This window comes from Notamacropus eugenii, chromosome 3 (genome assembly GCF_028372415.1).
Source record: "Notamacropus eugenii isolate mMacEug1 chromosome 3, mMacEug1.pri_v2, whole genome shotgun sequence".
Classification (NCBI taxonomy): domain Eukaryota; kingdom Metazoa; phylum Chordata; class Mammalia; order Diprotodontia; family Macropodidae; genus Notamacropus; species Notamacropus eugenii.
This window is the reverse complement of record NC_092874.1, coordinates 303,833,574-303,847,028: the sequence shown is the minus strand read 5'-3', so window position 1 is coordinate 303,847,028 and position 13,455 is coordinate 303,833,574. Positions and strand designations below refer to the sequence as shown.

The following is a 13,455-nucleotide window of genomic DNA, read 5'->3' as shown; positions in this document are numbered from 1 at the left end:
ATCTTGCTGCTAGTTCTGCCCAGGGCGGGGCCAAGCACTGGCCCCTGGGAGAGGCATCAGTGATCTGTTAGGCCCCAGAAAGCCCAAAGGCTTGGTGGGAGCCAGAGCATAATAAAGATGACTCCTCTCAGCTAAGATTTCCTTCAGGCACCTTGAATATTCCCTCATGTGATCCTTATAACAACCCTGTGAGGTGGGCATTAGAAATGCCCCTATTTTACAGATAAGGAAACTGAGACAGACAGAGGGGAAATGACTTGCCCAGGGTCATCCAGCTACCAAGTGTCTGAGACTGGCCTGGAATTCTTCCTGACTTCAAGTCTGGGGAGCCCCCCAAGCAGCAGGCTTGCCCTCCCCAGAAGTCTTCAGGCACAGGGTGGACCCAACAAAGAATTCTTTTCAGGCAGGAGCTTAACTAGCTCATGGATAACCTCAGTTGATGTGATTCTGTAACCGGGTATTCAAGGCTTTCTAGAGTACTGCTCTCTTCTCTGGAGGTTTCATCACACCTCTGTCTCGGCCCCAGAACTGTGAGGGTTTCTGGAGTCTCTGTCCTCTCCTTCATTCACTGCCCTCTCTGGCTGATGCTTCTCAGAGCTCATCATCCAGTCCAGTCTCTCTCCTGACCCTCAGTCTTCAAGCACAATGGCTCATCAGCTCATCAGATCCCCTGACACCTCTTCCTATGCCCTCCTCAATTCTGCCAGTGGCACCACTATCCTCCCAGCCTCCAAGTCTCCCTGGTCCATGACCTTGGCAGGACCCTACTTGAGTTGGTTAGAAAATATGTATTTATTAAGCACCTACTACATACTAGGCACTGGACTAAGAGCCTAACTCTTGCCTTCCAGGAGCAGGAAGTGGGAAAGACAATCTTCAAACAACCATGTGCAAATAAGCCACAGACAAGATCAATGGGAGATGAGGGACTCTCCTTCACACACACATCTACTTTTCACAGCTTTATCCGCTCACAGGTTCACTTGCCACAACCTCCCAGCAGGTCTCCTGCCCTAAGCCTCTCCCTACTCCTGCTGCCAAAATGATTGCAAAGCCTGACCCTTCAGCTCTCCCAACTCAAACCAGAATGGCTCTTCATGGCCTCCTGAGTTTAGCTCATAAAGCCTGACAGAGCCTGCCCCCCTCCCCCACCTCTCCAACCTCCTCCATATTCTGTGATCCAGCCCAATGACACACACTTCTGGTCACCAGGCCTTTGCAACAGTCAGGCCAGGAGTGCCCTCCCACCTCAATGCCTTCTCAAAGAATTCTCTTCCTTCAGATACAGATCAAGCAAGAAATGCTGAGAAAAGTCCTTCTGTCAGGCAGATGGATGGCCACAGGAGCCCCGCCCTGCCCACTGCAAGACTGGTCCTTCCCAGTCCTCACAGCCCTCATCTGGGAAGGCAGCTCCCATGGAGAAGGGGCTAGCCATGACCACCTGCTGCCACCCACAGGGCAGTCACCCTCTGAGCTGAAGCAGCAGGGCCTTGGGGAAAGAGACAGGAGGCAGCAGGTGCAGCAGGGACTCGCTCCTTCAGAGGCTGCAGCCATAGGGAGAGAGGACCCAGACAGGGACATGCTGCCACCAGAGTCCTTGGCCCCTTCAGGGGTTCATCAGAAGTCGATTAGATTTCATCAGTGGAAATGGCAGGAGAGACGAGGCCGGACCATCCACCTTGCTGCTGCCCCAAAGGCCCAGGGGCCTTTGCATCTGCTGGACTTGTAGCTAAGACCTTCCCCACGTGCTGTGTCCTGAGCAGCCTGGGAACACTTGGAGAGCAGTCTCCGGTTCTGCTGTATCTCCAGGTCTTGGCATACACTGCTTCATTCATTCATCTATATTTATTCTGGCTATACTTACATATGTCGTTGCTGTTCCCCGCACAGGAATCTAAATTCCTCGTGAGTGAAGCACATTTCATTGTTTGTCCTTGTATCCCTAGCATGATGCCTGGCACACAGTAGGTGCTTACTAGATGCTTGCCACTCTCCTATATGGAATATTCCCTGCATCAGGGGGAGAGGAGGGTCAGGGTGGAAGGCCTGAGCACCTTCAGCCTTGCTGGGGACAGATGCCCACAGGCCAGAGAATCCTCACAGCTTTGGAACTCAAACTGAGGCTCAGAGCAGTCAAGTGATTTGCTTCGGGTCCCCCAGAGCAGTCAGAGGTGGTAGAGCTGCCTTCAAAGCACAGGTAGAACTCCACCCTGCCTGCTCTCTGGCCAAGCCCTCAGGAAATGTTCGGGGAACAGGGGATGGAGCCCTTGCCTCACATACATACCCCATCCCTGCCCATGTCACTGGTGGTTCCTTTCTGAGAGAGACTCTGGAGACACGAGATAGCAGAGGTTAGTCAAAGGCAGCAGCCACCTGCTTCCTGGTTTTCCACACCCTACACTGGGCCAAGGCAGCCTCAGAGACCATCATGGGGAGGAGCAAAGGCAGAGTGGGACCGCTGTGGCAGGCTTGCAAGGGCCTGGGCCAGGCATGGAGGGGAGGGAATGGACGTGGGATGGACTTTGGAGGGAATGGGAAGGAGAGAAGGAAGGTCCGCTTAGAACAGCTCTGTACTTCCAGGGCAGCCCTAGCTAGCTCAAGCCCCTCGTGCCCCACTTGGACACTTGGAACACAGCCCAATCTCCTTCAGGAACATGTCCTTCCAATAGCCCTTCTGGGAACTCCAAGAGGCCCAGAGGTCCTAATGACGGACACTGGAGGGCTCCAAATGAAAACTCGAGGGGCCCGTCTGTCCTTTGTCTCTGCAGAATCAGGATGTTTCCAAACTAGGCCAACCAGACCAAGTGGCCAACCAACCTCCACAGAAACACCTCTTCTGATGGGAAGCTCCTGCCCGGCCTCCTGAGGCAGCCCATTCTGGTTGGGGAGAGATGGGCTTCAACTGAACTTAGGCCTGTTGTTCGCCAACTCCTCCTCCCTGCACCTGTGCCTGCCTTTGCCTTCGGAGGCCCAAACTTCCCTACAAGAACCCTTCAAATGTTGCCAGATGTGTCTCTCCAGGTCCACCTCCAGTCTGCTCGCCTTCCATTTCCACATGGCCCAATCTCCAAGTCTTCCCTCATTCTGGACGCCACATAGCATTTCAGATGTGGAGTAACCAGGGCAGAGACCAGCAGGATTATGCCCTGGAACCTTCTTTCCGTGCTGTCTTTGGGGTGGCGAGGTTACAATGACTGGCCTTGTCAAGGGTCATCCATGCCTCCCACTCCCCAGATGTCTTTCTAGTCCCTCCTCCCCCATCTTGTGCATGCAGTGAAAAGCTCCCAATTCAGCGTGTATGAGTGAGCTACCTCTTGGTGCCCTGTGGCCCCTGCCAGGGGGGTGATTTAGACCCATCTAAGGAACTGATGGAAAACAACCCAGAACCCAGGCCAGATCTTGGCATTCTCTGCTACAGGCTGACTGATCACTGGAGACAATACTGGGAGTCTTGGCTGTTTATTTAACCAATCCCAAGCCCCCCTAACTGAACTGCTGCTCTGCACAGTTCTCTGCACAGGGCCTGATCTGGTCTACAAGGATCCCATTGAGAGATGCCGTCAAAAATCAAACCACTTGTCCCAAAAGAGGCTGCTCCCCTAACATAGCTCATCCCCATCCCTACCAACTCCACCCCTAAGCCCTACCACAGCCCAATCTTTAGAAGCTGAGGATCTGAGAGCTGAAAAGAGAAGTTGCCCAAGTCCCACAGACGTAGACCCCTTTCCTTACATAAAATCTAAATCTGTTTCCCTGTAACCTTTGCCCACTTGGTAGGAGGCATTTGAAGTTAGATCTCATCTCTGCTAAGTCTCTCTCTTCTGCATGGCTCCATGAATTCCTAATCACCCTTTAAAGTTCCAGGCAGATAGCATCTCCTACCGGAAGCTTTCCCTGCCTGTTCTGGCACTCTGCTGTGCCCTTGCTGGTACTCTCATGAGTTATTCTGAAGTATGCTTAGGGGTCTGGGCCTCCACTGTTTCCCAGTGAAGTTCTGTCATTCCTCTAGTGTTCTACATACAACAAGTAGTTAATAAATGTGGAAGTGAACATGAGCCAGTTCTCCCTCCCCACCCGAAGCCTAGGACAGTTGCCTGATCCCTCTGTGACCTCCCTCAAGGGGCCATGAAGCTTCTACAAATGCTGCCCACCTGCCCCTTAGCCCAGGCACCTCCACAGACCTGGCCCAGGTGCCCTCTCCCCATCCATCCCACCTCCTGGGCTCACCCGGAAGGGAGGGGGCCCCAGGGCTCAGGCTCTACCGGAAAGACGCAGCCTGGCTTCCTGCCTGTCTCTCTGGCTGTCACTATTCTCCCTCAGCCTCCTGCAGAGTCTGAGAGTCTGGCTTGATCATCCCTGCTCCCAACACAGATCTCCATCTGAAACCGTTCCCCTCTATGGCACTCCCTTTCTCAACACTGCCACAACAGGCCACACAATGTCTCCTGATCAGGAGGGGAAAGGCAGGAAGTGCCCCTGAGAGGCCATCTCTAGTCACACCTTCATTTTACTGATGAGGAAAAGGAGCAGAGGCAGGATTTGAACCCAGGCGCTTTGATTCCCCTTCCCAAGGTGCAGCAGGCAGCCAAAATACTCAGCCTATAGCCCTGGCCTGAGCAAACATGAGCGAATTCAGACTGCTGCTTCCCCTGACCCCCAGGCTGACTCCAGCCCAGGAGATGTGTAGATGGGTGTCCTGTCTGGGGTGGGTGTCTGTATCCCTCCCCATCACTTTATATTTCTGTGGACAGTAGGCAGGTGGAGCAGCCACCCTGACAGAGAGAGGACTGCTCCAACCAGTACTGCCATGAGTCACTGGGGTGGTGTCCTGCTGGGGACCCAGGGAGAATAGTGCCTGGCTCCCTTCAAGAGCCAGGTAGGGAAATGTCCCTTCCCTTCCCAGCCAGCACATGGATCCGGATATGAGGCCACGTCACAATCACACACACACACAGTCATACACAGACACACACACCCACCACAGACACACACATATGCCTAGGAAGGCTCTAGTTTCTTTAACTCCAGAACAGGGACAGGCTAGGCAGGGCCCACGCCTCATTCAGCCAAGTGACAGGCCTTTCTGGCTTCCATCCTCAATCAGCCAACTGCCTCTCCCCTTAGTTCACCATGCTGAAGCACCAGGCCAAGGAAAATACAAACAACTACATCATGATGCTGGCAAGCCCCCAGAGGCCGTGCCAGGCTCGGCTGCCCCTGAAGGCCCATCCCCGGCTGGGGGCCGGGCGGAAGGAGTTGCTCCATCCCACCCTCCCAGGCCCCAGAGCCCACAAGCTCCAACAGAGCCCTGCTACGGAATCAGGAGTCAGAATGCCCACAGCAAACCTGATGGGGTGGGGGCAGAGAAAGGAAGGGAGCTGCTCAAAGTATCCAGAACAGCCCCAACCTGCTCCAGAGAGAGGGCGGAAGCATGGGTGGGGACAACAGATGTGGCCCAGGAATGTGGCCTAGCTCATCCAAGGGCAGGGTTGAAACCAAGGCCAAACTCTGGGCAGCCAGGGATACCCTGGCCTTGGGGGGAGGGGAAGGGAGCTGGCAGACAGCCCAGTGAGACCCCAACTGTGCCAGACTCAAAGCAGGGAGGAGTTCCTGGTAGAAGATAGCTCTCTCTCCCTAAAAAGGGACTCAGTCACACTGGGAGTTACTTCAGGACAACAAAGGATGCAATACTTATCCATACAAGGAAAAACAGAAGGGGGGGTACAGTGATGTGCAAAGCACCCCCACCTCCCTAGGCCCAAGCCACAGCACCTGCTCACATGGCCCAGGCCCCAGGGGCAGACATCCTGAGCCAGGCCTACCCAGTGCCTCTGCTTCTGCCTAAGCAACAGGTTAAGTCTCTGCTACTCCTCACCCTCGTTCGTGCAGGGCCCCAGGGACCCAAAGCCGTGAAGAGGTTGGTCTCTGCCCTCAAAGAGCCTCTTGGGAGGCAGATGGTTGGGTCTCATCTTCTTTTGTTATCTACCAGTGCACGTGGGCTGGCTACCTCAGTGGTTAAGCCCTAGAGATGAAGAATGCAGTCTTGTGGGCACACACTAACCTCTAACTTGATGGCTGAGTCTGCTAATCCCAGAGTGAGGATGGTTTTGTGCAGCTCTTCCCACTACCACCAGCCAAGGTCCACAAGGGTCTGGTAGCAGAAATCAGCAGGCATTTCCTACAGTTCTGGTATCCACCCCCTCCATCCAACCTGGCCCTTCTCCTATGCTGGCAAAACACGCCTCCTGGGAGAATCCAGCATCGATCATTTGGTTGAGTTCACTCCCTAGGGTAGGTCCCCTAGGATAGGGTAGGAAGCAGGGGGAAGGTCTGGGCCCTTCAGGGCGGAGCCTAAGGAAGAAGGCTGAGCATCCACACCAAGGGGGATACCCGGCCTGGGCATGGCCACTCTCCACGTGGAGCCCCCTCCTCAGGCTGGCCATGGACCTGCCCCCAGTGGGATGGCACCCACTGCCCCAGATTCAAACCATGTCTCCTCTGTGCCTCTCCCAGGTCAGTGGTGCAGCAAATCATGCATGGCCCCATGTCACAAGCAGCTTCTTTTCCAAGTGGAAAGCCCTCTTCCACACACATACTGTCAGAGCGACCTTTGGTCCTTGCGTTCCTGGGCCTCCTCCCCAGCCCTCAGGGTTCCAAGGACCCCAGCTTTCCTTGCATGCTCTGGCTAATGCTGTCTCCTCCCCAGCTCCAATTTCTATCCATTTTTCAAGACTGAAGTCAAAACCCACTTTCTCTGGGAAAACTTCCCAGGATGCTCCAACTCACATATGTCTTCCTTCTCTGACTTCTTACGGCCCTTACAAATCAGTGCCAAACAGGGAATGTTCCAAGGGCCTTCTGTGTGTGAGGCCTGGTGTCTACATACCCAGCCCTGTCCTCTGGTCCTGTCCTACCATGATCCTCACACCATGTCTAAGAAATTAGCAGGCAGCAGCACAACCATTACTGCCCCACAGGTGGGGACATGAACTGGGGGCCAGGGGAAGGAAAGGCATTCCCTCAAAGTTACCCAACTGGTAAGGGAAAACCATGACACAGGGGACATGTAGGGGATGGTCCATCTGGCTTCTCCCAGTGCCCTGGGGGCAGGTGGCCCTCACCACCTCACCCTGGCTAACTGTACCTCCTCTTCCGAAAATCACACCTGCCTGGAGGATGCCATCCAGAGCTGGACACCACCCAGAACATCCCGCTCAGGCCCTGGCATCCCTACTTCCTACCAAGTTCCCTTCAAGGCCCAGCTGCTAGTGCCTTCCTCCACCCCCAGGAATTACCTAGTATATACTGGTTAACATATCTTGTATTTATTTATCTGTGTGGATGCAGCCCCTCCCCCCTCCAGAATGAGAGCCTCTTCTCTTCCTTGGGCACCAGGCCTGAGCACAGAGGGCTCTGAGTTCAAATGCTGCCTGACCCACAGTCTGATTGTGCATAGACCACACTGGTAGAGGCCCTTTCCAGATGCCAGCCTTCGCCCCAGCCCTTGGCACAGAGCAGGCCCCAGGAAATGTTTTGTGGTACCTGACCCAGCAAGTGCACGAACCAAAGGTCCCAAGTGACCACCCCAGAAACACCACTGGCTGCTAGTTTGGGGGTGCAGGGATGTAACACCTACAGCTAGGGGAACAGAGGAGCCACTAGTAAGTGACGGGACAGAACAGCTGGTTTAGGGGTGCAGGGTGACATCTTTAGTTGAGAGGGATAGGACAGCTGGTTTGGGGGTACAGGATGATCTCTGGAGCTGACAGGGGCAGGGCAACTGGTTTGGGGTGCAGAGTGATATCTGCAGCTGAGGGGGTAAGGTAGCAGGTTTTAGGGTACAGGGCAACCTCTGCAGCTGAGGGGGGCAGGGTAGCTTGTCTTGGGGTGCAGGGTGATCTCTGCAGCTGAGTGGGATAGGGCAGCTGGTTTTGGGGTGCAGGGTAACCTCTGCAGCTGAGTGCGATAGGGCAGCTGGTTTTGGGGTGCAGATCACCTGAAGCTAAGTGGGGGGCAGCTGGTCTTGGGGTGCCAGTTGGCTTGTGTGGCTGGTTTTGGGGTGCAGGGTGGCCTCTGCAGCTGAGTGCAATAGGGCAGCTGGTTTGAGGGTGCAGGGTGATCTCAGCAGCTGAGAGGGGGAGGACAGCTGATTTTGGGAAGTCAAGTGGCCTGTGCTACTGGTTTTGGGGTGCAGGTGACCTCTGCAGCTGATAGAGGGAGGGCAGCTGGTTCTGGGGTGCAAAGTGGTCTGTGCAGATGGTTTGGGGGTGCGGGGTGGCCTGTGTAGGTGGTTCGGGGGCAGTGACATCTCTGGCAGGGCACTGAAGGCCCCGCCCCCTCCCCCTCAGTGCCCCCCTCCCCCCCGCGGCCCCCAACTCACCGGCGCGCGGCCCGGGCCCGAAGGCCACCAGCACGAAGTAGTCGGCGAGCCGGGCCATGGCGGGCGGGCAGCGGGCGGACGGGCGAGGCGGCTGCGCGCTCACGGCCCGGGCCCGGCCCCTCGGCCCCGGCCTCGGCCCCGGCCCCGGCCCCGGCCCCGACCGCGCTCCCCGGCCCCGGCGGAGGATGAGGCTCCAGCGGCTCCCGCCGCCATCTTCCCCCGGTCCCTCCCTCCCGGCGTGCGCGCGCGCGCCCGCGGCTGCGTCGGCGTGCCCCTCCGGGGGCGCGCCCGCAGCCCGCCCCGCTCTCCTCCGCAGCGGGCCGGGAGCCACTGGGACCTGAGGGGGCGTGGCCAGAGAACCTGGGCGGCCGCTGTCGTGGGGGTGTGGCCAACGAAGGACGGCCACGCCCCTGCTGTGCGAGGTTACCCCGCCCACATCCTCCTCTGCCTGTCCTCGGGCTGGGGCGAGGGCACCGTGTCAGGCCCTCGCTGTCCCTGGACTTGGGCCGCCATCCCACCGCAGCCCGCTCTACCCCTCTTGGCTCAGGTGGCCTGCCTCACCTTTGTTACCCCCCCAGAACCCTGCAGCACCCCAAATCTCAGGCCCGGGACCCCCACATCTTCCTAGTCTTAGGACCCGCTCGCCTTGGACTCCCCCCGTCCAGCCTCAGACTCCCCAACCTTTGCTCGGACCGCTCCTCAGTTCAGGCCACCACCCTCCCCAACCATCGGTTCCGCCCCCCACCATCTTGTATAGCACCGCACCCCTTGGGCTCGGGCCCCCCGCAAACCTCCCAAACTATTGTCCCTCCCCGGGCTCAGCCTCCTGCCTCTTTTCTGAGATCCCAGCGCTTCTCCCGAACCTGGAATTGGCAACAGCCCCTTCCCCCCAAATCTGCTGAAACTGCCGCTCCAAGGTCACCGGGTAGCAGTACGGCTGAGCCTCTAGCTCCACAACACCCACCACCTCTCTAATTCACTCATTTTAGTAGCCAGTTACTGTAGGGAAGGTACTGGGCTGGTCTCCGGACTGATGCAACAGGTCCTACCCTCCAGGTGCTTATGTCCTAAGATGGGGCAGGGCAGATATTGGGAGTCCCCAGATTAGGAATGGGGAGGTGATCTGAGGAGGAAGAGGGCTCTCCTTCTCTGGGAGGGTAAACAAGGGCAAAAGAATGGAGGAGGCTAGGGCTAGATCCAAAAGGTCAAGGGAAGGAAGAAAGAGCTTTCCAAGTCAATCATTGAGCATTAAATAAGAAATAAACATTTTCAACATAGTTAATTGAATGATTTTGATTGTTTGAATGTTTGTTTCTCCCACACAAAGGAAACGCATCAATCATTAAAAGCAAGAGCTCACCAACACAGACTTAAACATGAAGCAGTAACTTCCAACTCCTATCTTACTTTCTAGGCAGCACAGTAACTTGATTTCATGGATCCCCAAAATGCTACAAAGACTCCTCAGTGAGATCAATGGCCTCTCAGAAGAAACCTAGCAATCCATACAGGAAAAATTGAGTGGACGAAGACTGCTTAATGCCCACACTCTGTCAGAGATGTGGAAGGAGAACCCACTGAATTAGGCCAACTGTATGAATTTTATAGACAGATACTATTAATCTCATCCACTCCCATGGATTTAGGAGTCAGGAAGACCTGAGTTTCAATCTGGCCTAAGATACTTCTAGCTATGTGACTCTGAGCAAATCACTTAACTTCTGTTTGCCTCAGTTTCCTCACTGGTAAAATAGGGATAATACTATCACCTACTCATCCAACCATTCTGGAGAGCAATTTGGACCTACGCCCAAAGGTCTATGAAACTGTGCATACCCTTTGATCCAGCAATACCACTTCCAGGGCTGTATCCCAAAGAGATGATAAAAAAGGGGAAAGGACCCAAAGTACAAAAATATCTATAACAACTCTTTTTGTTGTGGCAAAAAATTGATGGGGATGCCCACCAATTAGGGAATGGCTGAACAAATTGTGTTATATGAATGTGCTGGAATGCTATTGTGCTATAAGAAATGATGAGCAGGTGGATTTCAGAAAAACCTGGAAAGACTTATATGAGCTGATACTGAGTGAAGTGAGCAGAACCAGGAGAACACTACACAGTGATAACAACATTGTGTGATCAACTTTGATAGACTTAGCTCTTCTCAGCAATGGAATGATCTAAGACAATTCCAAAAGATTCGTGATGAAAAAATCTAGCCACATCTAGAGGAAAAACTATGGAGTCTGAATGCAGATCAAAGCCGACTATTTTCTTTGTTTTCTTTCTTGTGGTTTTCCCCTTTTGTTCTGATTCTTCTTTCATAACATGACTAACATGGAACTATGTTTAATATGATTGTACATGTACAAGCTATATCAGACTGCATGCTGTCTTGGGGAGGAGAGAGGAGGAGAGGGAAATTTTAGAGCTCAAAATCTTATAAAAGGGAATGTTGAAAACTAAACATAAATTAACTAATTCTACTGCCTGTCTTCCAGGGATGTTGTAAGAATCTAATGAGAATAATTGTGAGGTACTTTGCACAGTGCCCTGCCCACAGTAGATGCTATATAAATGTTAGCTATTATTATTATTATTTCTATACAGATGATTCTCAGATCTATTTATCCAACCCCAAACTCCCTCAGGTACTGTTGACAACTGCCTATTTGTTGGTCATGTTGAATTGGATGTCCCATAGACACCTCATACTCAATATGTTTAAAACAGAATTCATCATCTTTACCCCCAAAATACCCCTCTTTTCTGAATTTCTCTATTACTGTTGAGGGCACCAGCACCCTCCTAGGCACCCAGGCTCATAACCTAGGGGACATCCTCAACTTTTCCCTCACATTTACCTCCTATATAGAATCTTATTGTTTCTACCTCCATTATCTCTTGTTGCCAACTCCTGTCAATTCTGCCTGTATAAAAAGTAGCAACTAAGTGGTTTAGTGGATAGAGCAATGAGCCTAGGATCAGGAAGACTCCTTTCCATGAGTTCAAATCCAGTCCCAGACACTAAATAGCTGTATGACCCTGAGCAAGTCACTTAAACCTGTTTGCCTCAGTTTCCTTATCTGTCAAAGGAGCTGGAGAAGGAAAGAGCAAACCACTCCAGGATCTTTGCCAAGAAAATTCCAACACCATAAAGAGTGAGATACAAGTGAAATGACTAAATGAACAGTAAAATCTTTCTCTTGAATAGCCCTCCTTCTCTCTTCTGCAGGATCTCACAATCTCTCCCTACTCCAGTTCATCTTCCACTTAGCCTTCTTCACAGTCTTCTGATATTACAAAGGAACTATGTGGTAGAGAGAAATACAGGAGCTAAAATGGATGATTTTAGAAAACATATTTGAATATATTTTATTTTTCCCCAATTACATGTTAAAACTTTTTTTTAACATTCAAAAAAAATTTGAACCACAAATTTTATATCTCCCTCCCTCCCTTCCTTCTACCCTGAGATGGTAAGCAATCAGATATAGATTATACATGGGGAATCATATAAAACCTTTCCATGTTAGTCATTTTGTACAAGTAGAGTCAAATAAAAGAAAAAGAATGAAAGAAAGTGAAAAATCCTGCTTCAGTCTGTATTCAAACAGTATCAGTTTTTTCTCTGCAGGAAGACAGTCTGTTTTATCACTAGTCCTTTGGGATCGTCAGTGAAGTAATTCACAGTTCTTCATTGTACAATATTGCTGTTACTGTGTACAACCTTGTCCTGGTTCTGTTTCCTTCACTTTACATCAGTTCATGTTTTTCCAGGTTTTTCTGAACTCATCCTGCTTGTCATTTCTTACAGCATCATAATCACACACCATAACTTGTTCAGCCATTCCCCAATTAAGGGGCATCCCTTTGATACTCAGTTCTTAGCCACCACAAAAAGAGCTGCAATAAAATGGATAATTTTGATGACATTAAATTTAAAAAATTTTGCAGAAATAAAATCAATGAAGCCAAGATTAGAAGGAAAGAAGAAAACGGGGAAAATTTGTACAGCAAGTCTTTCTAATAAAGGCCTTGTTTCTCAAATATATAGAGAACCAAGTCAAATTGATAAAAATATAAGTCATTCCCAATTGATAAATGGTCAAAGGATATAATGTAATTTTCAGATTAAGAAATCAAAGCTATCTACAATCACATAAAAATGCTCTAAAATCATTGCTGATTAGAGAAATGCAAATTAAAACAACTCTGAAGGGCCGTTTCGCACCTATTAGATTGGTTAATATGATCCAAAAAAAGGAAATTGACAAAAGTTGGAGGGGATATGGGAAAACTGGCATACTAATGCACTGTGGGTAGAGTTGTGAAGTGATCCAACCATTCTGGAATGCAATTTGGAATTATGCCCAAAGGTCTATAAAACCATGCATACCCTTTGACCTCATAATACCACTACTAGGCCTGTATGTACAAAAATATTTATAGCAGTTCTTTTGTGGTGGCAAAGAATTGGAAGTTTAGGGGATATACATCAATTGGCGAATGTCTGAACAAGTTGTGGTGTAAAATTGCAATGGAATAAGAAATGATGAGCAGGATGCTTTTAGAAAAACCTGGAAAGACTTACATGAACTGATGCAAGGTGAAATGAACAGAACCAGGAGAACACTGTACACAGTAACAGCAATGTTTTACATGTATCAGCTGTGAATGATTTAGCTATACTCAGAAACACAGTGATCCAAGACAATTCCAAAAGATTCATGATGAAAAATATTATCTACCTCCAGAAAAAGACCTGTGTGTAGAAAAGGCTCTGAGTGTAGATTGAAGCATATATTTTTAACTTTCTTCATTTTTTATGGGTGTTTTTCTTGGGAGAATTTTTTTGTTTTTGTTTTTTACAACGTGACTAATACAGAAATATGTTTTGCATGACTTCACATGCGTAATCTATATCAAATTGCTTGCCTTCTCCATGAGAGGGGAGGGAAGAGAGGAAAGGAGACAATTTGGAACTCAAAATTTAAAAAAAGGCTAAAACTTGTTTAATTGTTTTTTACTTGTAATTGGAAAAAATAAAAGATTAAAAAATGAAGGGTCT

The 13,455-nt window shown here is 50.9% G+C and overlaps 1 protein-coding gene across 2 annotated transcripts in view; it reads right to left on the bottom strand.

Moving 5' to 3' along the window:
- SBF1 (SET binding factor 1) overlaps positions 1-8,526 on the bottom strand; it is a 42,659-nt gene extending 34,133 nt beyond the window's left edge. The window contains exon 1 of one of the 2 annotated variants that reach the window (XM_072596441.1): positions 8,381-8,526. In XM_072596441.1, the coding sequence (XP_072452542.1) occupies positions 8,381-8,438 (58 nt within the window). In that variant the 5' untranslated portion in view covers positions 8,439-8,526. The remainder of the gene's footprint in view (positions 1-8,380) is intronic. The other variant, XM_072596440.1, reaches the window with a different exon arrangement.
- Between the last annotated feature and the right edge of the window lie 4,929 nt (positions 8,527-13,455).